General features: G+C 46.2%; 2 protein-coding genes and 1 pseudogene across 6 annotated transcripts in view; all 3 read left to right on the forward strand.

Moving 5' to 3' along the window:
• Positions 1–14,145, forward strand: part of ESYT2 (extended synaptotagmin 2) — a 61,458-nt gene extending 47,313 nt beyond the window's left edge. For all 3 annotated transcript variants that reach the window (XM_016160953.2, XM_036230587.1, XM_016160949.2), the window contains 9 exons: positions 831–905; positions 1,750–1,836; positions 4,950–5,099; positions 6,434–6,819; positions 7,723–7,821; positions 9,153–9,284; positions 10,670–10,775; positions 11,626–11,675; positions 11,787–14,145. In XM_016160953.2, the coding sequence (XP_016016439.2) occupies positions 831–905; positions 1,750–1,836; positions 4,950–5,099; positions 6,434–6,819; positions 7,723–7,821; positions 9,153–9,284; positions 10,670–10,775; positions 11,626–11,675; positions 11,787–11,832 (1,131 nt within the window). In that variant the 3' untranslated portion in view covers positions 11,833–14,145. The remainder of the gene's footprint in view (positions 1–830; positions 906–1,749; positions 1,837–4,949; positions 5,100–6,433; positions 6,820–7,722; positions 7,822–9,152; positions 9,285–10,669; positions 10,776–11,625; positions 11,676–11,786) is intronic.
• A 5,056-nt stretch (positions 14,146–19,201) lies between these two features.
• The window catches only part of NCAPG2 (non-SMC condensin II complex subunit G2), a 44,552-nt gene continuing 41,070 nt past the window's right edge, over positions 19,202–22,683 (forward strand). For 2 of the 3 annotated variants that reach the window (XM_016160968.2, XM_016160970.2), the window contains exons 1-5: positions 19,202–19,299; positions 19,751–19,896; positions 21,068–21,187; positions 21,544–21,732; positions 22,279–22,393. In XM_016160968.2, coding sequence (XP_016016454.2) covers positions 21,110–21,187; positions 21,544–21,732; positions 22,279–22,393 — 382 coding nt within the window. In that variant the 5' untranslated portion in view covers positions 19,202–19,299; positions 19,751–19,896; positions 21,068–21,109. Of the gene's footprint in view, positions 19,300–19,376; positions 19,604–19,750; positions 19,897–21,067; positions 21,188–21,543; positions 21,733–22,278; positions 22,394–22,683 lie in introns of those variants that run through there. The other variant, XM_016160969.2, reaches the window with a different exon arrangement.
• LOC118610914 lies at positions 22,013–22,131 on the forward strand (annotated as a pseudogene).

The raw sequence follows: 22,683 nt of genomic DNA on the forward strand, positions 1-22,683 counted from the left end.
TTTAGGCTAGTAATATTTTATTCCAGTAATTATATGAATTTGGTGCTTATTTCTGTCATTGCTGTGGTGTTGAGGATTAACTCTAAAATTGTTTAACTAAAAACATTTTTGTTACCTAATTAATTTCCACTAACAGATATTTAACTGCATCTTCTGTGGGGCTAAGTTATAAATAAACCTCATGTTCCTTATATGTTTTAATGTTTTCTTCCATCAGCTCTCTGTGCCGAAGTATGCTTTTTACCACTTTTTATTTCATTTATATCTGCTTAATTTAATGCGATTCTAATTTGATGTTTATTCTTCCAATCAAAATTACTTAGCAGCTGGTCAGCAAGGTATTTAATAGCTACGTACTTGAACAGAAGATATAAGTTAGAAATGTAAAAGCATGCCTCTGACACTTTGTAGTAGTGGTAGCGTCCCAGCCAGAGGGCTATTCTCAGTGATACACTCTTCGACGTTTGTCCTTGCTCATGTTTTTCTGTTTCTATTTCTAGCACTTTATTTTGTTATCCTAGTAAAATAGGCTTTGAGAGCTGGAATTAGCATTAAAAATATTCAGAAGATTTAATTTTTCTAAAGTAGCTTGCTTTAAAAATAAAAACCGTAACATTTAAAAACCACAATTAAAAGTTTTTAAAGTTCATTTCATGGTAAATACAATGATGGGTTTTGGGTTTTGGATGTGCTTGGCAGTTGGTCCACAGAAGTAAACAGAAATGACTTAATATAAGTCAATAATTTCATTTTTAACCAGCCCATTTCAGGATGTTCGTTTACTTATTTTGCCTGTTTTTTTTTTTTTTTTTTTTTTACTTTTTGGATAGTCGGGGAAGAAAATTAACAGCAACCCAAACCCTCTTGTGCAGATGTCAGTTGGTCACAAGGCCCAGCAGAGCAAGGTAAGCCCCGGGCATGCTGCCCAGTGTCCTGTGCTGTCGCTGTCCCCAGGCAGAGGGGTCCTTCAGCCAGGTGAGGGTGCCGGTGTCCAGACCGCTGATTTCCATTTCCGTGTCTGTCTTTTGTTTCTCAAATCAGTCGTTTCATAGATAACCAGCTGCTTAATTGGTAACAAACATAGTGTTCATTTTTTAGAGTGACATTAAAAAATAGCATAGGAATACATTTTTCCTTGATTTCATGCGTAGATGACATGAGACAAATTTCTAAGTTTTATGTGAATGCTCTGTAAGCATTTCGGTTGAAAGATAATGAAAGATAACCAGTTCCGTGGAAGAGTTGCGAGAGCGCATTGCTGTTGCCGCAGCGTGTTTTGCCCTCCTCACACGAGGGGAGACGCGTCCGGGATTTAAGTTCTAGACCGCTGTTCCCTTTTAACTGACTGTTCTCGGGCAGTTTGAGACGTGTGCTGAGTGCAGGGCTGGGAAGGCCAGTCCCAGGGACGTGTGGCGGGGGTGGGGGGAGAAGGCCACGCCCAGTGACGGGGGGGGGGGGGGGAGGCCACGCCCAGCGACGTGGGGGCCACGCCCAGTGCCGTGTGGGTGGGGGGGCCCAGCGACGTGGGGGAGGCCACGCCCAGTAGGCGGCCGTCCTCACTGGGACGTGCCCAGCTGCGGTGTCCTGACCGGCTCCCTGGCACGCTGGGAGATCTGGGCTCCGTGTTGGAACACTTTCCACAATTAATACGGAGTAGTACATGCTCAGTAAATATATGGAATTTAAAGTCATCCTGAGCTTCTAAACACAAAAAATGTCGCAGAGCTGATATTAGAATATTTCTTTTAGATTCGGTATAAAACCAATGAACCTGTGTGGGAAGAACACTTCACCTTCTTCATTCACAATCCCAAGCGCCAGGACCTTGAAGTTGAGGTATTTTATTTGCTTTTTTAATTGATTTATTGAAATATAATTAGCATACAATGAACTACACACATTTAAAGTGTGTCATTTATGAACCCCTCACCATCATCAGTACATCTTTGTCAACCTTATTCCCAAGTATTTCATGTTTTTTTTTTTTAATTTTAAACTTTCGATTGATCGTTACTAGTATCTACAAATAGTTGGTTTTTGTACACCGATGTCACGTCTAACCCTGCTAGACTTGCCTGTTGGACCCAGTTTTTGCGGCTGCTGCAGGGCCGTCTTCTGCACAGGCGTCTGTGCTTCCGCTCACCACGACCCCTGCCTCTGCGTGTCCAGCCTGGACGCCTCGTGTTCCTGTGCTCGCCTTGCCGCCCTCTGGCCTCAGGCCTGGTGGCTGTGGGCACCTCTGCCTCCCCAGGCTTCCAGGAGAAGCCGTAGTGCTTCCCCGTCCTGCCCATGTTTGAGGGCGACCATTCCTTCTTCACTGACTGCTAGTTTGCTGAGAGTTTTGCCATAAATAGATGTGAAATTTTATCAAAGGCTTTTTTTACAGCTGTCGACATGATATTTGTTTTTTCTGTCTAAATTTTTAAATGTGAAATACATTGTTGATTTTCAGATGTTAAACCTTGCAAACATTTATTTGGCTTTCAAATTTTCACGTTGGAATACCTCATAAGTAAATCTTTATTTGGGGATTAGCTCTACTTGGTCATGATGTAGTGAGGAGTTTTTGTGTCTGTCCTGAAGGATGCTGATAGATTGTTTCACTTCTCTAGTTTTTGTATCAGGGTGTTGCCAGCCTTGGAGAATGAGTTGGGGAGTGTGTTCTCTTCTTCATTTTCCTAAGTGTGTGGAATTATATGTTTGCCCCCTTGACAAGTTGATCCCTGGATGATTGTAAAAATCCCCTTCTACAATTACATTTCAATGATATTCTTTGTTCTGTAATCAACTCTGTCATTAATGTAGCTACCTCGTCTTTATTAGAGTTAGCATGGTTCATTTTTCCTATCCTTTCGTTTTTAACCTATTGTGAGGTTGAAAGTTGACTTCTTATAGAGAAGCGTACTGTTGAATCTTGCCGTTTTATCCGCCCGACAGTCTCTATTTCGGCGTTTAGGCCATTCCCATTCGGTGCTATCGACGTGGCTGGGTTTCGTTCCACTGCCATGCGGCCTGTCTCGTTCTCTGTTCTCTTTTTTAAAATCTGACTGACTTTAGATTAATTGAGAATTTCATGTCCTTGTTTGGTTTCGAGTTGCTAGCAGTGGCTCCTGGGCTGGCGATGCTGCCTGTCACTCGCACTGCCACCCCTCTGAGCAGAGCCCCAGGTCCCAGAGGTGCGAGACCCTCCGCGGCGTGCTTCCAACCCCTCTCCCACTGTGTGTGTAGTTAGTATTTTTGCTTTAAACAATTACATTTTAAAGAGCTTCTGAAAACCCAAGGAAGTGTTTTTCCTACTTAGCCCAAAGGACCCCTGTAGCAATGTCTGCAGGCGAATTGTCATATCTACCTCTGCCCTCCTTAGGTCATATAGTCCTACTTTTTAGGTTGACTGGTAATTTTCCCTTGTGAATTTTATATTTTCGAGTGCTGGGTTTTTGTAGTGCTTTAACTATTTTGGAACCTTGTTCTCATTAAGAGCCTTTCGCGGCTTGGTTTAAGCTTTGTTATGCAGCCCAGCAGCATTTAGTCTTGGGATCATGTGGCCTTGGTCTGGTGCCCCACACGTTATGAGATTTCTCCTCTCAGTTTGGAATGGATGCTCTCTGCAGCCTTTCGTGCTCTGGGGATTGTCCCCCAGCTCCTTCTGGGCGCGGATCCTCGTGTGGGTCGTTCACTCACACATGCTGCCGAAGTCGCAGAGGGTCCTCGGAGGCTTCCAGCGCTCTCTTTGGGGCTCTCTCCTCTCTGGCGCCTTCTGCTCCTGAATCTTCACCCCGTGTCAGTGCAGGGGGACCGCTGGCCTTGGTCTGGGATCCTCATACTGGCACCATGGCCTAGACACACTCCAGGCAGCAGCCAGATGGGTCATTGGGCTCGCCTCACTTGCTTCTGGTCTCCCAGCGTGCCCTCGTGTCCAGTGTCTTGTGCTGTCTAAAACCCGTTGTCTAATGTATTTTATCTGCTTTTTATGCTAAGGTGGGATAACAAATTCGGTTCCTATTACTCCATCATGGACAGAGACAGGAGTTCTCTGCATATTTTGAAATATACACTGTATGTGAGTCATACACATGGACGGACGTGAAGGGTTCTTCTTGGATGTGCACCTGCTATTCCTAGTGGCTGCATGTTCAGTCCTTGTCTGTCATTATCTTAGCTCGAAGGACAGTGCTATTCTAAGTAGATCACATTGCTCTCGTGGCCGTCCCGGTGGTGGGCATACCAGACTTGCCAGTCTAAATGATTCTAGTTCCCCTATCTTTTTTGCATGGCCTACTTTTCAACATTCAGTCTTCGAGACGTTTAAGGATCTCTGTTTTCTGTTTGGTTTGTGCCACCCTGACTCGGTGTCTCAGCCCCTGAGATCTTGAGGTTCGAGGGGGTCCTGCCACGGAGGCCTCACAGAGCACCAGGTCACTCTCAGTCCTGCTGGCCTGCTCCATTAGTCTCTGCTAGTTTTGCCTTTTTACATTCTGTTTTATACAATATGTGCAGGTATTGTAAAATTTTAAAACAACCGTGTAGATTTTGAATAGGGAATGCTTACAAGACATTTAGAAATATTTTTTCTTTATAAACAGGTACTACCAACAGAAACTTGACACATCACTATGAATGTATATTGTCACCATTTTCATGGGGTTAAAGACATTTCTTTATAACCTTCAGGTTTGTGTGGACTGCTGCCTCTTAACTCAGGGTTCTGGTAATGGAGTTATAAAAATAATGTTCTTTTTTGTGCTCATAATTGTGCTATTAGGAAGTGACAGATACTTTCGAGGTAGATACATTGTAGCAACATTCGTTACAGTGTTCCATGTCTTCGGAAGGTTTCCTGCTGCGTTAATCCTTTGTGGAAACACGAAGAAGGAGGCTGCATTGCGGGCCTTGCTCTGCTGTTTGTCTCTATCCTCAGAGCTTCACGTGTGCTGCCATGTGTGTTGCAGGTCAAAGATGAACAGCATCAGTGCTCCCTGGGGACTCTGAAGCTCCCTCTTAGTCAGCTGCTCAGCAGAGATGACATGACCATAAACCAGCGATTCCAGCTCAGTAATTCGGGTCCAAACAGTACTCTGAAGATGAAGATCGCCCTCAGGGTACTTAGTCTCCCCCAGGAGACAGGGGTGGGTGGGGGACGAGCTGCAGTGGTGACGTTTGCCGGCACTGCCCCACAGGCGGGTGGTGCTCACGGCGACAGCCACGGAGCACCAGGTAAAGGTGGCTGGGAGTCCGGGCGCCAGCTCAGGGGCGAGCTGACAGGAAGGGCCCTGTGTGTGGAGCGTGGACGCTACTGCATGTTGTGGGCGCTCAGGGGGAGACCTGAGGCCTGGACTCAGACGTCCACGAGTGGTCCCGGGTACTCATGCTGTTTGGGGCTCCAGCCGACCACATTTTCATCCTTTGGCCCAGAAAGTACTGCTCTCTGGATCAACAAAGTTTTCTGCTCGGGTCCAATTTTTAAAGGCCATTTAGAAGAGAGAATTTAGTAAAACTGTACCAGATGGTAGAATTTATAGGAAAAAAAAACATTTGTCCAAAATAGACAATAATTCATTTGAAAGTACCTAAAGAAATGTGGAAAATAAAACTGGCAGACGTATAAGAGAGTGCTAAAACTCACTGATTTAAAAAATGCAAATTAAAATGAAGAACTGACTTTTCAAAAAAATTAAAGCAGACCACTTGTAGAGGTTGCAGTGGGAATGGCCCCTGGCGCCTGGTCAGGACCTGCAGCCTTTCCAGGAAGGACTGTGGTGTCTCTGGGCCACGAGTCAGAGCCCCTTGGACCAGGGACCTTCCTCTGGAAATCTCATTTTTGGTAAGAACGCAGAATGTGGAGAAAAACTTTCTCAGCATCACAGACATCCCAGGGTGCAGGGGTTTGGGGAGCATAGACTCTGCTCTGTAGAATGTCGAGTGTGTTAAAAGTAAATACTAGAAACTAGGAAACTGAATGATGCTGCACCCTCACAGACGAAGGCATGAGGGCTGCTCTTGCGTCAGCGCGGGGGGTCTGGGTGGAAGTGTCTTGACACTTGTCCTTCCTCAGGGTTGCTGGTGGAGACCACCTATGTAGGGCGAGGGGTGGGACCACCCGTGTTGAGTGAGGGGTGCATCCTGTGCAGGGTGCAGCTCAGGCTCTTCCAGCAACAAGGTCACCCACAACGATGGAAATGCGTGCAAATGGAAGAGGCTGAAGAGAATACACAGAAATGACATTTATACCATAGAAGTGATGACTTAAATTTTTCTTTTTTAAAACTTCCTGTAAGATTACTTTAATAATCGGGTAGCTGAATAGACTAGATTTTTGTTTAATGTTAGTTCCACGTTTTAAAGAAGCATTTGCAAATGAATATCTAAAGCTGTTCACTTATCAGGCTGTTGTTAGTGTCACTGATTTTAATTTTGTGTTTATTTCCATCTCTAGGTGCTTCACCTGGAAAAGCAGGAACGGTCTCCAGACCACCAGCACTCAGCTCAAGTAAAGCGACCCTCTGTTTCTAAGGAAGGAAGAAAAATATCTATCAGATCTCAGAGGACCGCATCGCCAGGCGCTGGTGACAGCAGCACGGCCCCGTCCACACCGGTGCTCGGGGGCGGCGATAAGCCTGGCGTGGAGGAGAGAGCCCAGCCTGCGGAGGCCAGCCCGCCGGGGCCACGAGGCCTGGGCAGAAGCTCCTCCAGTCTCCAGGTCGGCGCCGCCTGCTCCCCAAGCCACACGTTTGTCAAGGAGCCCACGCCCAGCATAGCCTCGGACATATCACTGCCTGTCGCCACGCAGGAGCTTCGGCAGAGGCTGCGGCAGCTCGAGAAGTAACTAGAAGCCGCGTTTGCTCCTGTTGGGTCAGAGAGCACGTCACCGTGTTCCAGGGGGCTGGGCGGTGGTCTCAAGTCAGCTCACGACCTCAGAGGGTGACATCCTTAGGGAGGCTCACTTCAGAATAAAGCCTGCCACTTTCTGGTTTGTAGTATTTGGCCCAGTCAAGGGTGGCAGGTCCCCTGGTCAGGAGAGGCGCCGCAGCTCAGGCCAGGGAGGCGGAGAGCACGCCGAGCTGCTGGTCCAAACATGGGACCTGTGCTTGCCATGTTGGACCAGGGCCTGTTTGGCCCACACCCCGCTGCTTGTCCCGTTTTCCTCATGTCTGAAATTAGGCCTTTGTGTTGATTCTTAGTTAAGCTCCGTGATTTGTAGATATGTTCAAGGTTCTTTAGATAGGGAGCAGAAAACAGTGCAGTTGTCCAAGCTTCAGACGTTAACCTTTTCCTCTGAGCGGAAGGAGCCAGGCAGTCCTTGGGTGTTTCAGAGTCCATGCTTCAACCTTGAGAGAGAAATCAAGACTCGTGTTGTGATCTCATCAGATGTCCTGTCGGTGTACAGCAAGGCCATGGGCTCCTGAGAAAGGACATGCAGATTTGGGCAGTTACGAGCCCAAGGACCACAGCTAATGCTCGTGATTAGGAGACCTCCGTGTCTCGCTTTATGTTGGGCCCTAAATGAAAAAGCTGTCAATTTTGAACAATTATATTGAGCTCTTAACTGAAATAGGAGTTTGACTAGTTGATTTATCCTGAGGGGTTCATACTGTGTTAAGCTCACGGGAAATGGGATTCCTTCCTGTCTGCATGAATGAACATGATCTTACCTGTAATTGTGGCAGCGACTCAGGACGTGCTTAGGGTCCTAGGAGAACGTGACTTTCTGCCTTATTTCCTCAGTGGGACGACGCTGGGGCAGTCTCCGCTGGGGCAGGTCCAGCTGACGATCCGGCACAGCTCCCAGAGGAACAAGCTGGTGGTGGTCGTGCACGCCTGCAGGTGAGCCGGCTCCGGCGCCGCCTGGGCAGCGAGACGCTTGGCTCTTGCTTCCTCGCACAGGTCACTTGATTTGTCCTTTTTTGTTCCATTTTTGTTCTTAGCCTCGTTCCATAAACAGTCTATTTATAACCATTTGGTTTCTCTGCAACACTCCTTTGATCTGTAGTTTGTGTAACATTTCCCGTTGTTGGGTGTTTATGTGGTCTGTGTTATGTGTAACACAATAACGAACACATCTATCTTTTATTGAAGTGTTTTTGGGCATTTGGTTTCCAGGAGTAAATTTACATCAAGTCAGAGGGTCCCAAAAGTTTATGGTCTTATGGTAGGTATTGCCATGGCCTTTCAAGAAGCACACCATTGAGATCGGTGTGGGTTTGCCCAGGGTGTGGGTTTGCCTTTCCCCCGTGTCACGAGGGTTTGCTTCGCCTGTGTGGGGCACTGACGTGGAAAGGTGGGCGGCAGCGCGGCCCCCCCCCCCCCCCCGTGTCTGACCAGTGACGGATGTGTGCCGCCGACTGTTCTTCTTTTATGTGATTGGTCTCTCTGTCGTCATAGTGATGTAAATAAATACTGTATAAAACCTATATAAATCATCCAGCTTTCCAGCTTTCGATCTTGGATCTTAATAAAAAGCTTTTGGAAACAGGAAAATAAAATTAGTGACGTTTACAGATACGACCACATAAATGTAGAGTTCAGTTCAGTACATATGTATCGAGCACCTTACATGTGCTCGCCGCTGAGAGCATCAGTGCGGGAGATCCAGGCACAGAAGACTTTCAGAGTCTTCCCATCAGTGAGTGAATAATTTGAAGTGGCTGCATATAGTTGACATAAGCAGGAGTTAGGTGCCTATGGCATGATTCTGATCTCAGAAGCATCACGAAACTTCTAAAGACCCAAAACACTTCTAATATTAAACATTGAAATAAATGTGAGTTCCACGCACACTTAGAACAGATGAGTAAATGAAAACAAATGAGATCATGCTTTCCAAGCAGCCGAGGGTCACGACTGCCTGGAGCGGCTCCCCGCAGCTCAGACGTAGCTCAGAGCCCCCCACCCCCCCAGCCTGGGATGTCGTAGACACGCCACAGACCTCATGGGCACATCTTTGGGACGTGGCAGGAAGCGAGTTGCCAGAGAAAAGCCCCGAGACGTGGGGAGGAGGCGCATACTCCGCAGCGCCTTCGCTGTGTTCGTTTCTTATCAGCATCATAACCAAATGAGGTTACTCAGGACCTGCTGTAGTCAATTTGAATGTGATGCCAACTGTCATTTTTCTAGATTCTAACATCTGCTGTTCTCTCTCTGGTTTGTGTTACAAGAAATCTCATTGCCTTCTCTGAAGATGGCTCTGACCCCTACGTCCGCATGTATTTGTTGCCAGACAAGAGGAGGTCGGGAAGGAGGAAAACACACGTGTCAAAGAAAACCCTGAACCCCGTGTTTGATCAGAGGTACGGACTGCACTCAGCGGGGGCAGGGGGTTGTTGGGTTCAGTTGGGAGGCCCGGTCCATACCTACAAGTGACTAAGGCCTTTAAGCCAGCACACCGCTGCGAAGCGAGTGACGGAAACAGCTCCAGACTGGCAGACGTGAGCATATGAAAACATGCGGATATTTGGAACTTCATGTGGGAGTGCTACCCAGCAAATGGAAGTCGTGAACGGGGACGGGGAGACTAATGGTTCAGCAGAGAGAAAGGGACCGATGGCCCTAGAGCGCCTTCATTTCGGGGGGTTATGTCTGTCGATATTTGTCGCAGTGTGAATCAAAACGGAGAATGTTAAAAAATATACATTTGTAAATAATTACAAACCTATACCATCTGAAAGTAAAACATTTTAATGAAAACAACTAGTTTTTAAAGCAATTTAAAAATTTTGTGAAAAGAATGGCATTAACGTTTTACGTTTGTGCAAATCTCTCTAATGGTCTGGCGTCAAGGGGCGCATCTCTACTTCCGTGGCCAGTCCGGTGTGATGAGCGCCTGACAGGTCTTCAGGCCACACTCAAAGAGCCTTGACTTGTGCTGATTTGGTGTCTTACTTCACAGTTCTCTGTCGCTAAAACAGCATTTTGGGAAATAAGAAAGTCGAATGGCATCATATCTACTAATCGGATGCTGATCATTTATCCTGTTTTTACTGACAGGTGTGCACCGGGTCTGAGCACGGGCGCATTTTATTTAGTGTGTTTTTATGTAGCTGCAGCATTTAAGAGTCAGGTTTGGGTCTCTAGCTGCTGGAATTCCTGGGACAGCTACCTCCTAGCCTTGTCCCAGCAAGGCCTCAGGCCCTCAGTCCTCTGGTTTGTGAGAGCCCCTGCTGCATCCCAGCCACGTACCATCTGGCTTCAAGGACTTGCTTCCCTGAAGGCATTTAGTTTGCCCCATGTAACTTCAGCCACTAGAAAGTGTGGCAGGTCTTTTCTTTTCCTGGAAGACAGGTCACTCTTCCAGGCTTGGAAATTGCTCTCCTTTAGTCTTTAGGCCTGAGCGAGTGAGCCAGTCTGGACCTCCCTGTTGTGACACACATAACCTCTGCAGTCCCACATGGTAACTGCCAGGAAGAGTCAGGAGTGAGGGAGCCGCAGGTGGTGGGGCCTCGCACATGTTGAGAGTGCCAGAGTCTTCTCTTAACATTTGGAAAATAATGAACAATAATTTTTTTTGCATCTTCATGAAATGCCAGACCCAAGCATCTAGCAGGAGAACTCTGTTTTATGCTAACAAACATAACATTTGGAGTGGGCTCAAAAGCAGAAGTGTCATTTTTCAGTTACAATGAAAGGCAGCAAGATGATGGCGACATTTAAGGAAGACGCTCTTTTTCTCTCGCAGCTTCGATTTTAGCGTTTCGTTGCCAGAAGTGCAGAGGAGAACACTGGATGTCGCTGTGAAGAACAGCGGCGGCTTCCTGTCCAAAGACAAAGGGCTTCTCGGCAAAGTAAGTTTGAACAAATCCTCGACGGGTTTCTACACTTTGCAAAACTTCAGTGCTAGCCCGAAGAGCATTTTTTAGACCATTCTTAGTAGAAAGGGCAGACTTACGCTGTGATGAATGCTTATTCGTAAAATAGTGGACCATGAAAGGCTGTGTATCAACTAAGACATTGGTACATTTTGAAGGTATCTTAAGTTATTTTCATTGTTTTCACATAGTCATATTATTGATGTATTAGTCATGCTAATACCATGAACTTATAGGTTAACAGAAGGTTAATTTTTAAAGAAAAATCGTTTTTCAAGTATCACATGAAAGAAAACCCAAAGGGACGATACTCTCCCACAGTTCCATCTCCTCAATTAACTGTCTTTTTTTTTTTTTTTTTTTTTAATTCCTAACAAATCATTGATTTATTTCTCTGAATTCTGGTCTTGTCCGTAGTCACATTTAACTCTTGGATAAGATTATGGGTTCGGAATTACACACACAGAATCAGGGAGGAGTTTTCGGTTGTCGGTGCTGTGCCGTTCGGGGCAGTCCGCAGCAGCCGTGCTGCCAGGGAGGGCAGGGCTGTGGCCTCTCCCTGCCGGCATCCCTGTCAGTTGTCGCCACTGACACTTCATCATGCCCTAACTTAGGACTCTAGGATGCAGGAAGGACTGCTCAGGTATGACCAGGCATTCAGTTCACAGATGGACCCCAGGGTAGAAAGGGTTGGAAAATGCGAGACGTTGCAGGAGGGCTCCATGCTGCCAGCTTAAGACAGGAGAAGGTTGGAGACGTCGGAGGTCGTGCTGAGGGTCTAAAGGAATCGATTCACCTTACTTTGACAAACTTTTTTAACCCACAGGTCTTAGTTGGCCTGGCCTCTGAAGAACTCGCCAAGGGCTGGACCCAGTGGTGAGTGCCCCTGCCACAGGCGTCAGACCGATAGACAGAGCCCCGCATGCTTAGTCAGTTGCACTTTCTACAAATGACCACATCTCTGTCGTCATCTTCTTGTGCTCTCAGGTATGACCTCACGGAAGATGGGACGAGGCCACACATGGTGACGTAGGCTCGCTGGGCTTGAAGAGCCCTTCTCGGTGTCCGCCCTGCCCGTGTGCCTCGACCGCACCCCCCCACAGATGTGCCGATGCTATTTTTATACTTTCGTGTACTCAGATATACATGCCTTGATAGTTTTATAAAACATGTTGACACTTTAGGCACATTTGGCCAACATTGTTGAATTTTGTATGTTTGATTTCCTCTGGTATTTCGCCAGTTACTACAGTGTAGACAATAGAATATAGTTATTGCGTCACCTTAAGCTGTATGTCGGTTGTGTCTACTAGGAAGCAGATCCATGTATATGCTTTATCATTGCCTTGTTTCGTATGTGTATCACTGAGGTACACCATGCCATGTAAATAGATTCTATTTTTTATAATCTCTACATGCTGGTATGAATTCAGAAGAAAATGGATTATGGAAATATTTATATTTTTTTCTTCTAAAACTTATTAAATTCTTATGACAAATAATCATTTTCGTCTTTGCAGGAAAAAGTTCTCAGTGACTTATTTTATGCTATTTCTTTTTTAAAAAACAGATTATTAAATATTAGTATATTTCTGCTCATACCAATGAAAGTATACAAAATATTAATACTTCCATAAATATAAAGAATTATTATTGAGAAGTTGGTCAAAGTACTTATAAGGAAAAATGTTATATAGCTGAGCAGCATAAAATATTAAGAGAATTGTGGCTCATTAATTAGCGCGCCCGTCTGAAATTTCTTACATGAAATTAAATGTCTTCAATGTCTTTTTAATTGCTGGTTATAACTTATTCGTGGAATAGTGCACACCGACATAGTTATGCTTTTCCTGAAATGCAATGTGGACAGATTTTCAATGTTACCAGGTAGGCTATTATGAAATAGTCAATCCTCAGCTTTGTTAATTTTCTGTATTTTCCCAGTCTGTAAAGAAAGACAGGCTTACACTGTCACCGTTAAGGCTGTGTGGTAAATCGGGCCAAGTACATAGGAAACTGTGTTAGAAACCCACAGCCAGTCCAGTCATTCACCATGTGACGGCACAGAGGACGGATCCCCGTGCTGGTGCTCGGTGTCATTCTGCCCTTAATGCTCAGGCCGCCAGGGGGCCCAGCGGTATCGGCACAGAAGCTGCTGGATGTAAACGCGGTTTCCTGGGCTTGCTTCCCTGGTGCCGTGACTGACCTCAATATTGGAATATTGTTATTCAGTGTTTATTTTGGAATACATTTTTCTTCTTAAAAGCATGTTTTAGATGCAGTGTCATGAGCTGCAGATGCCTACGCACAGAGGAAGCGCACGTGCAGGGAGGGTTTTTTACGTGTATGATGCAAATGACTTCCTTAGCCGTGAGAACGGTCTAAAATTAAGTGTAAACGCCTTGGGGACGTGGAGCTTCGTGAGTGAGAGGGGGGGTCTACCGTGAGTCGCTTCCTGGGCTCTGGGCTGCTCCATGAGCAGAGGAACCAAAGTGCCTGTGGTGACGCCATAGTTACCGCCGCACCCCCTGCCTCCCGGTGGCTTTTAGCTTACACCCTGAACCGGGGGGTTATTCACGGTGGAGTCTGTAGCTTCGAAACACATTTCATGTCACAAAGACCAGTCTAATCTTTCTGCTTCCTGTTTGGTGTACAGGGGAAAGTTTATGAACATATATGCACACAAAGCACTTAGCCGTGGTATGTAAGTAGCAGGAGAAAGACAGGTCATTACTTACTAAATCTAGTTGCCCGCTCATGATACTAAATTCATTGAAGACATTTTAAAAACTACATCTGTGGAAGGACTTCACCCTTGAGGGGACTTAGCACTCCAGGGTCCTGGTGGTGGCACGCCGAGCTCCCAGCAGGTTTGTTGCTGTTTCCTGACGACCCGCTCATCGAGGAAAAGGGGACTTCAGCTTTTCTGCATTCAGCCAAACCAGTGGAGGGAAATTCACCTAAATGAATGTGAATTCTGTTAGTTTGTACTTATGGGTTGCTTGTCCTGTGCCTTAAAATAGAAAGTAAGAAAATGTTGTTTTCAAGTTTCAGATGAAAACAAAAGAAGCCCAGTAGCTGTATTTGCCACACTTGACATTCTGTATCGAGGGTTCCTTTTGCAGACACTTCATCGAGACCTCAGCCTTTTCAAGAACCTAAGCCAAATGCGAATCTGTGCGTACGTGCACGTAAGCCGTGCGGTTACTTCCGATCCGACGCTCCCTGGAGCACCCACTGCAAATGCCACACTGCAGAGGACGTATCGTAGACTGTCCTTTCTGTCCTGCTAACTTTACATGACAGTGCATGTGTTTATTCAATAAAACTTGTATGTTAGCTCGCTTGTGATTTGTTTTTCCTTTGTCTTAAAATGAAAATTCTAATGAGGGACCAGATAGTCTTAACAGGTAGATAGAGGGTCCCATTTATATTTGCTCTTTGTGAATTCTTTCATGTTCAAAAGAACTGCAGCAGGTCATTGATGTGACTCTTCTTTTTTCATCTGACACGGACTGTCATCTTCCCACCTTAGACCTTGGGTTTTGAAAACTCTTCTGAAAGATAAATAGGAGTATAAAGTATAGTCTTTAAATGTGCTTCATAACCAGAGCACTGAAGAGTAATGACGCCTCCTGATGCCTCCCGCTGCCTCTCGCCAAATGCAGACGCCACGTCCTTTTGTTCTATTGAGAATATCTCTACCTTGGAGTTTGTCCAAGCCACTGCCTTTCCTGACCGACAGTCTACTCCAACGGCCAACTCAGATGTCTCCCAGCCACCCCTGCATTATCCACACAGCATCGCCAAAGGGATCTTTTAAAACACTTATCTGATTCATCACTCAATGCTTTCCAATGCTCTTAGAATAAAGACGCAGAGCATATTGTGGCTCTGAGGCCCTGACCTTCCCAGCTGTGTTTTCTCCTGTGACCCTCATCCGTGAGGCTTCCTCTTAGTTTCTCGGACTTTCCGCCCTTCTTCCCATCTCCATGCCTCCTACCTGCTCTTCGCCGAGCTTAAATGGAACAGGATGCCGAGCCAAGGTCCTGGGGCTACCTCCTTTCTGTACATACCACGTGGCCCTATGTGTCTGTGGTTTGCACTGAGCATCACGTTTCCAGGGTTCTTCCACATAGTGAGTGTCGGAGCCTCGTTCCCTTTTATAGCTAATTAAAACTCCAGAGCATGGATGGCCTCCATCTTGTGTGTCCACTTGTCTGTTGGTGGACTTTGGGCTGCATCTGTTTTTGGACATCCTGGTGCCTTTGGCAGGATAGTGACCATGTCCTGTGTTGTATGACCGGCTCAGAAGGATGCTGACAAGGTGCCTTACCCCATAGTCCAGTGCTTGGCTGCTATGGGTTCAGCATGGACCAGGGACATCAGCAGTATTGATTTTACACTGTGCCACTCAAGTTTCCTCCATATTTTCTGAGATCAAATTCTAACCTTTATTTTAGGATCACGCAGGGAATCCTAATACCGATTAACAAACACACCCAGCCGTATCCCCGAGTCCCTTGACCCAATTGGCTTGGAGAAGGCTTCATACTGTTATAAGCAGATCAAGAAATTCTAACGTGCCATGGTGAGAATGCTTTGTCCTGACCATCTATTCCCTGCCTTGAGTTACCTACTTGGGGGAGCTTTGCCCAGCTCTGCAGAAGTCTCCCTGGGAGTCAGTGCTCCTCCCCAGGCACCCCTTCAGTCTTTTCAAGGCCATCATGTCAGGAGGTGCCCGCAGACTCCTGTAAGTGAAAGTCGGGAAGGGTCTTGAAGGAGAATTACAACCTAGCAGGAAACGGATAAACTCAGGACCTCCCCAGAGTCCAAAGGGCTCCACCCTGTACTGCCGGTTTCCGAACCCAGCTCATCGACCTCCCCTCCCCCTCCTGTGTCTCCATTCAGCTGAGCAGTGGGTAACTCAGCAGATGCCTAACCCTCACCCTTCCACCCCTCCGCCAGTGTTTCCCTAAGAGAATCAATGTGGGGTGCAGCTGGTGTCCTGCAGAGCCCGTTGGCCCAGTTCCTAGCAGCTGGGGGCAAGTGTGGGCCTTGAGCTTCCAATTACTTCTGTTTTTCCTTTAATTCATCCACGTTTCCCAATCCAGACTTGTATAGACAGTGCACAGTGCAGTGTAAATCCACAAGCAGGCAGCGTTCCTGCCACTGCCCCCAATTAGCCAGGAGCCCTCCCCCTTCCTCAGAATCCCGGGCTTGAGCCCCTGGTAGTGTCCCGTTTAGCTCTCAGCTCTCCGCGCCGCGCTGAGGACAGCCAGCCCTTCACTCCGCTCCACCCTGCAGGTTTCCCCAGAAGGGCCAGGAAATGCTCCTTGTAATCAGTGGCCTATTAAGTTTTTAAAGTTCCTAGCCAGTGGCCACCTGTTGTTTTAGCTTATTTTCCATTTACAATTATGATTAAATTACAACTTTTTAACTTTTTAATTAGGCAGAAAATATTTCTGGGAGACTATTCAGGAAACTAATAAGAGTGGTTTCCTTTGAATTTGAACTATCCGATCATGTTATTTCCCTAATACAAAATATACTAAATTGTTTTAACTTTATACTTGGTCCATTATCAAAGATATTATTTTTGCAAAAACTTATACCTTTTTAGTCTATATGTCCTAAGAGCTTCAGCCTTAGTTTATGTTACCTTGCCATGGGGTCCGATTTTAATTCTATAAATCTTTTCTCATGACCACATTGTAAGGTTTTAAAAAGAGAGATTATTTCACATGTCATTCATTTATCACTGATGCTGAGGCCTGGATGAGGCCAGGGAGTTGGGGAATGCTTCTGGGACGGCAGGGGTGGGGGAGGGGCTCTGTGGCGTTTTGGAGGGGCCTGAGGCATGTTCAGTTGAGAAAAGACAGGTTGGTGCATTCAGGGACTGGCAGGCATGCCTCCAAGCCCTTCGTTTGACTTTTGAGGAAAAGGCCCAGAGTCAGTGGGTGGCCCGTCCAAGGGCACAGGGCTGGCGGACAGCAGAGCCGGATTGCCTGGGCAATGTGGCTGCAGAATCCACCTTGCTTTTACAGTTTCTTATTTACAGGCAGAAACAGCAGGAAGAGATAGCTGAGTGGAAGTGGGGGAAGAGTGAGGGAGGGCTGGGATCCAGCAGATGGGAGGGCAGTCGGCACTTTGGTCCTGGAGGTGTGTGCCGCAGCCAGTGGGTGTCCATGAGCTGTGGGATCCTGGAGCTCAGAGAAGTGTGCACGTGGACCATTGGTTCCAAGGTGGGAGTGGATGCCTAGCTTGGGGTGACAGCACTCAAGGAAGAGTCCAGAGTGAAAAGTGGGCCCGACCTGGGGCAGCAGCATTCAGGGCTTGCAGGGGCGGGGGTGATGCGCAGAAGGGGAGCAGGAGGCCTAAGTGGGGGCCCCTAGTGGGGTGCGGGTTAGTGGCCACACTGAATACCTGTCGACATGGGGTTGGGTCTCCCATGCTCGCAGTGGGTCCCCTCTGCTGCCTTATTGCTACAAACTAACAGACAAGTCCTCCCACCCGCTGAAAGGCTATCATTTTATACTGTTGAAATAATATTTTTGATTTATTTGGTTTAATAAGGCACAAGAGTAAAATTTGTGTCACCTGTTTATTTATACTTTTTCTAGTGATTCCTAGACGTCTGTAGTTGCATCTGTGACTCACGTTTTATTTTCACTGGGGAGCGCTGAGCTAGGACAGTGATGCCCCCCCCCCCCCCCCGTGAGACCTCCTGTTAGTCTAAGCTCAGTCGGGGACTGAATCCACTCTGGACATTTCAAGAATGAAAGAAGTAGCTGCAGGAGACTGTGTCCTCACAGAGGACTTTTGGGACGTGGCAGTGGGGGTTGAGTAGACAGAGGCTGAGCGCTCAGGAGTTTGCTGTCCGTGTACTAAGGATTTCAGACTTTGGAGTGAGTGAGAGAAGAAAGAATAAGGGACATGACAGAGCCTGTGGGAGATAAAGAGTCGTCTGGGATTTTGGGCTTTGTGTGGTGACCGGCTTGAACAGGGCAAGGAGGACAAGGAGCACAGGGCATGCCGAGACAGCCCCCGCATCTGGTTGTGGGTTTCTGGGACTCCCTTTCCTCTTCACAAGGGAAGACAAAAGCCTCAGGAGATGGGGTCTCAGACCTGTGGGAGTGGTCATGCTGACCCATAGTGACAGTCCTCTTGGCTGGAAGAGGGAGGACTGGGGTGAGGCCAGGCAGCCCTGAGTTCGTCCTGGTTGTCAGAGCCAGACTGAGGAGATGCACTCTATTTCTCAGTAGTTTGTGAAACTCTTCCCAACTTTTTTGACAGTTAATTTCATCTTGACAGATTAGCTTCACTTGGATTGTTTGGAAGACAATTCTCCATGAATTGAGCGATTTAAATCTGTAGCTCTCAAAGGTGTGGGAAAAACATAAAGCAAACGATGAAAGCTTTTATTTAAAGAAATTTTATTGACAAAGTGCCTTGAAATGCGAAAGAGTAACTGCTATAATTAGTAGTAATTTAATGTATTTGGGTAAAGGTTTTTTGGTTAACTTCCTAGAAACTGACAAAGTGAGTGATTTCAAGCTGCTGGATAAAAAATCTTTTTGAAACTTGGGTTGCTTCCAAGTTTTTGTTTTCAATGAAAATTGAAAGAAAGCCCAATCAAATTGTTAACTGATATAAATTAAATAAAAAGAAATTGATGATAATCAGCATGTGGTTTTTTGCATTTAACTAAAATATGTTAAATGAATTGATATTAATTTTTCATTTCTGTCTCTTTATGTGAACAAGTTTTCTCAATATTTGCATCTATAAACAGAAAAAATCAGAATAGAATATTTATCTTTGGAAACATAAATTGGAAAAAATAGTCTTAACCATAGCATTAAAAGGTGCACTTCAACAAAATTTTAGTTTCAAACTGAATCGGTATTTAATACATTTAAAATTTATATTGTTTTGATTTCTTTTGTACACAGTAAATGTCAAAGTTGTCAAATCTAGAGCATTATGGTTACAAAATTCTAAAAATTCAATTTATATATTTTGCTGGAGACATGATCCATAGACTGCCTAGAAAAACAGGTACTACGTCAGGAGAGAATCATGAGGAAGCCCTGGAAATTAGGGTTAAAAATAACAGGTATCCAATTGCTAGAGTATTCAGATAGACTTGAATACGTAGAGAGTGATGTCAGTTTTATTTTGGGTCAGTTTTTATATCAGGGACTACACCTGCTTAAGCCACTGATAAACCCACTTTCGATGCCGGACGGGAAACGCGAGCCCCCGCCCCCGCGTGGGAAGGGCGGGGCCGAGCGCGGGGCGGGGCGGACGTGCAGCGTGTGGGCGGGGCCGAGCGCGGGCGGCAGGTGCGCGCGCCCGCCGGCGAGCCCACCCAGGCGTGCCGGCTCTCGCGAGAGCAGCGCGTGATGACGCGACGGCGGGCGGAGCGCGTCGCGGGAGCGGGCGGGCGGGTTTGAATCTGGTCCGAGCGCGGGAAACGGCGGGTCCCGAGGACTAGGTGAGCGCCGCAGTGCCGGACCGTGAAGGGCTCCGGCAGGGAGTTGGGAAACGGCGGGAGTCGGGCGGGTCTGGCCACCAGCACCGCAGCCTCCGCGTGGGCCGCGTCCGAACCCACGGCCCGGCTGCCGTCTCTGAGGGGGCGCAGCAGAGTCGAGCACCGGCGCGCCGAGCGCGCGACGCCCGTGCCACCCCCGGTGACCGACCCCACAGAGCACCCCCCGCCTGGATCCGGGGACGGACCCCACAGAAGGCCCTCAGACCGGATCCAGGGACTGACCGAACCCACAGACGATCAGTCCCCGGTTTGTGCCCGGGGGACCCGCCGTCAAGCATCTCATAGTTCTGAAATGGTTTGCCCGGATGTGGGCATGGGAGGGCCGGAGCACCGCCTACAGGCAGTGCCAAGGCGGCAGGGACCTCCTTTTCAACGCTCCTCTTAAATCCTCCAGATCTCCTGCCTGAAGAGCTCCCTGCTGCGGAGATGGATAACTTCATAGTGGGGTGATCCCTAGGCTTCAGAGTAGCACAAGGTCGGTCTGTGTACAATAGTACAAGAAACAGAGTGTGCCACTTGGGACGATACGCCGAGCGTAAGGTGAGACATAGTAACCCAACAGAACTGCATCTCTCCTCAGAGAAGGGTCGTAGGGCCATAAGTTTGGTAGTGCAGTGCAAGTAGATCACTGTGTGCGCACTTGGAAGTAGAGAACTCCAGGAAAGTGCCAGAATTACAGAAAAGGGTGGAGGGCTCACAGACGCCCAGTTTAAGATGAGATTCCATGTACTTGATTACACTTTTTGGAATGTTACTTGTTTTGAAACTGGTGAATTGGCACTAGGCATTATTAGTCATCCAGCTTGTGGCTGGCCGGCAGGAAGTGATGCTCAAAGCTCAGCCTTCTAGTTGAGGAATGAGGTGGCCAGATTTCAGTGGTACTTACGTGAAGAAGTTATTTTCTACTTTTGTTGGTTTAATTTAGACCCTAAGATCTGGGGTTCTAATGTTTAAGATGACTCTTTATCCCCATAATATTGCTGTTGGTACCAGTACATTTCCATATTGCTCTGTAATAGTGCAGGTTTTCATTTGTTTTAAAGAGAGGGGTCCTGTTGCGTATAGTTACATCATTTGGCTATTTATTTTTGGATTGGTATCTTTCCAACAGGGCGCTGCTAGCACAGGTGGTATAAATGGAAAATAGGTTTTATCGGGGAAGATGCAAGGAAGGAGGTTGTGCACAGTCCAGGTCCCCCAAGCTCTGGACCCCAGGGGGAGGGGAGAGGTGCGTGCACACCTGATGCATACACTAACAAGCTCCCAGGTGACCCTGTGCCACACTGAAAAACAAGGCAGCTGGGCTGTGACAAGGAGGAATGGCCCTTTAGGAAGGGAGAGTCTTCAGCATTTCGCAGCTGGGATCAGCCTGTTTTCCATTGAGCTGAGTCAGACCTGCCTGAGCATCATGCTGAGGTACTAAGGAGGGTACAATTCCTACGGCCATTTGGCCTTCTCTTTCCTTAGATGGCAGTTTATTTAACAGTTGATAATACTGTAATGTTATGTTGATACTATCCTCAGTGATGGAAATTAGGAGATTATTTTTTAGGTATTACAACTTGTATTATGTCAGAATAGTGTTAGAAACTATCTACCATAGGTGGTAGAGGAATTTTCTTGCAATTTTGGATGTTACTGCCAAATTACGTCTTGTAGGAGAAGATATATTTGCAGACTTAAGTTTCTGAATGATTGTGTTTTCCACTAGGGTTACAGAATAAATGCCATATGAAACACAGTTCCATCTGTCATGGAAAAACGTGAGACATTTGTACAAGCAGTGTCTAAGGAGCTGATTGGAGAATTTTTGCAATTTGTTCAACTCGATGTAAGTTTTATGTTTAGCTTTCTTGTGATTTTCATACTCTGGCATACTTCTGTAAAGTAATTATAGGCCTGGAGGTGGTGGACATGTGGATGAATTGATTTTAGGGAGGATTTTTGCTAATTGGGTTAAATTTTAACTCCAAAGAATAGGATAGAGCTGAATAGGTGTAGGAGGAATCTGCTACTTTGCCTGATAATCCCTATACTTTTCCCATTTAGGAATAGATTTTGATAACTACAACCAAATTCTTGAACTTATAACTAAGTTAGCACTTAAACTTCTTTTTTGATGCCATCGTAAAAAGGATAGAACTAATTTTTTTATTTGAAATGTAACACTTGCTGTTTATTTTACAGGAGGATGCTTCTGACCCTTTCAACCTAAATGAACTACTAGATGAATTATCAAGGAAACAGAAGGAAGAGCTATGGCGAAGGCTCAGGAGCTTACTGACAGACGTGTTGTTAGAGAGCCCGGTGGATGGGTGGCAGGCAGAGGAAGACCTGGGCGAAGACGACATGGAAACAGACCATGGTTCAAAAACGGTAGTACTGGTCTTTCAAAAGTAAAATATTTTGCCTTTTCTTTGTTCAAAAGAATTGTTTTTGCATAATTGAATTTAAGTGAAAAAGTCAAGAATATTAGAAGTTTATTGTAGTTTTACCCGTTCCCAGTCCTACCATTGTTAATGCTCAATGTTGTGGTGTTTTTCAGACAGCTGACTTATATTCACCTTGAAGTCACTTTTTAAAATAAGCTAGAAGTGTGGTCTGATTTTTTAAAAATTTAGTAACTTTTATATTTCTTTTAAAAATGAAATTTTAAGTCTACAGCCATGCCACCCGGAACAAGCCCGATCCTGTCTGATTTTGGAAGCTAAGCAGGGTCGGGCCTGGTTAGTACTTGGATGGGAGACCACGTAGGAAGACCAGGTGCTGTAGGTGTAAAAAACAAAAAAATAAGGGACTGTAAGCTGACAAGGTCCTTGCAGTCTGTGAGGTCAACCAAAGGTTGCCTCGCCTTAAAAAAAAAAAAAAAGGAATTTTAAGTTGATTTTCATTCACTCATAGCTTCATTTTTTTTATTTATAGAAAAAAAGCATAGAAATAATCCGTGCAATTACATCTGTGATTCTTGCTTCTGTATCTGTAATAAATGAGAATGAGAACTATGAGGCCTTACTGGAATGTGCTGTAATATTAAATGGTAAGTTGACTTGTTGTGATGTGGCATATTTAGAAATGGGATGTCTAAATGATACTCCGTAAAAGGAAGCTGGGGTGATGTCTGCTGCCGAAGTGATATTAAGGCATAACTTTGCAATCAAGCTCTTCTACCTCGGCCAGAAAAGGAGCAAAGGGGTCTTCTTTCAGTGGCCGTCCTGAGTAATTAGTTTAATGTAAGCTGCATATAAATATTTCACATGGTGAAAATGGGCATTACTGAGCAACTAACTGTTGTGCGCAGGTTTTTAGGAGTGTCCCGCTTGACCTACA

Source organism: Rousettus aegyptiacus, unplaced genomic scaffold, assembly GCF_014176215.1.
Source record: "Rousettus aegyptiacus isolate mRouAeg1 unplaced genomic scaffold, mRouAeg1.p scaffold_m13_p_13, whole genome shotgun sequence".
Taxonomy (NCBI): domain Eukaryota; kingdom Metazoa; phylum Chordata; class Mammalia; order Chiroptera; family Pteropodidae; genus Rousettus; species Rousettus aegyptiacus.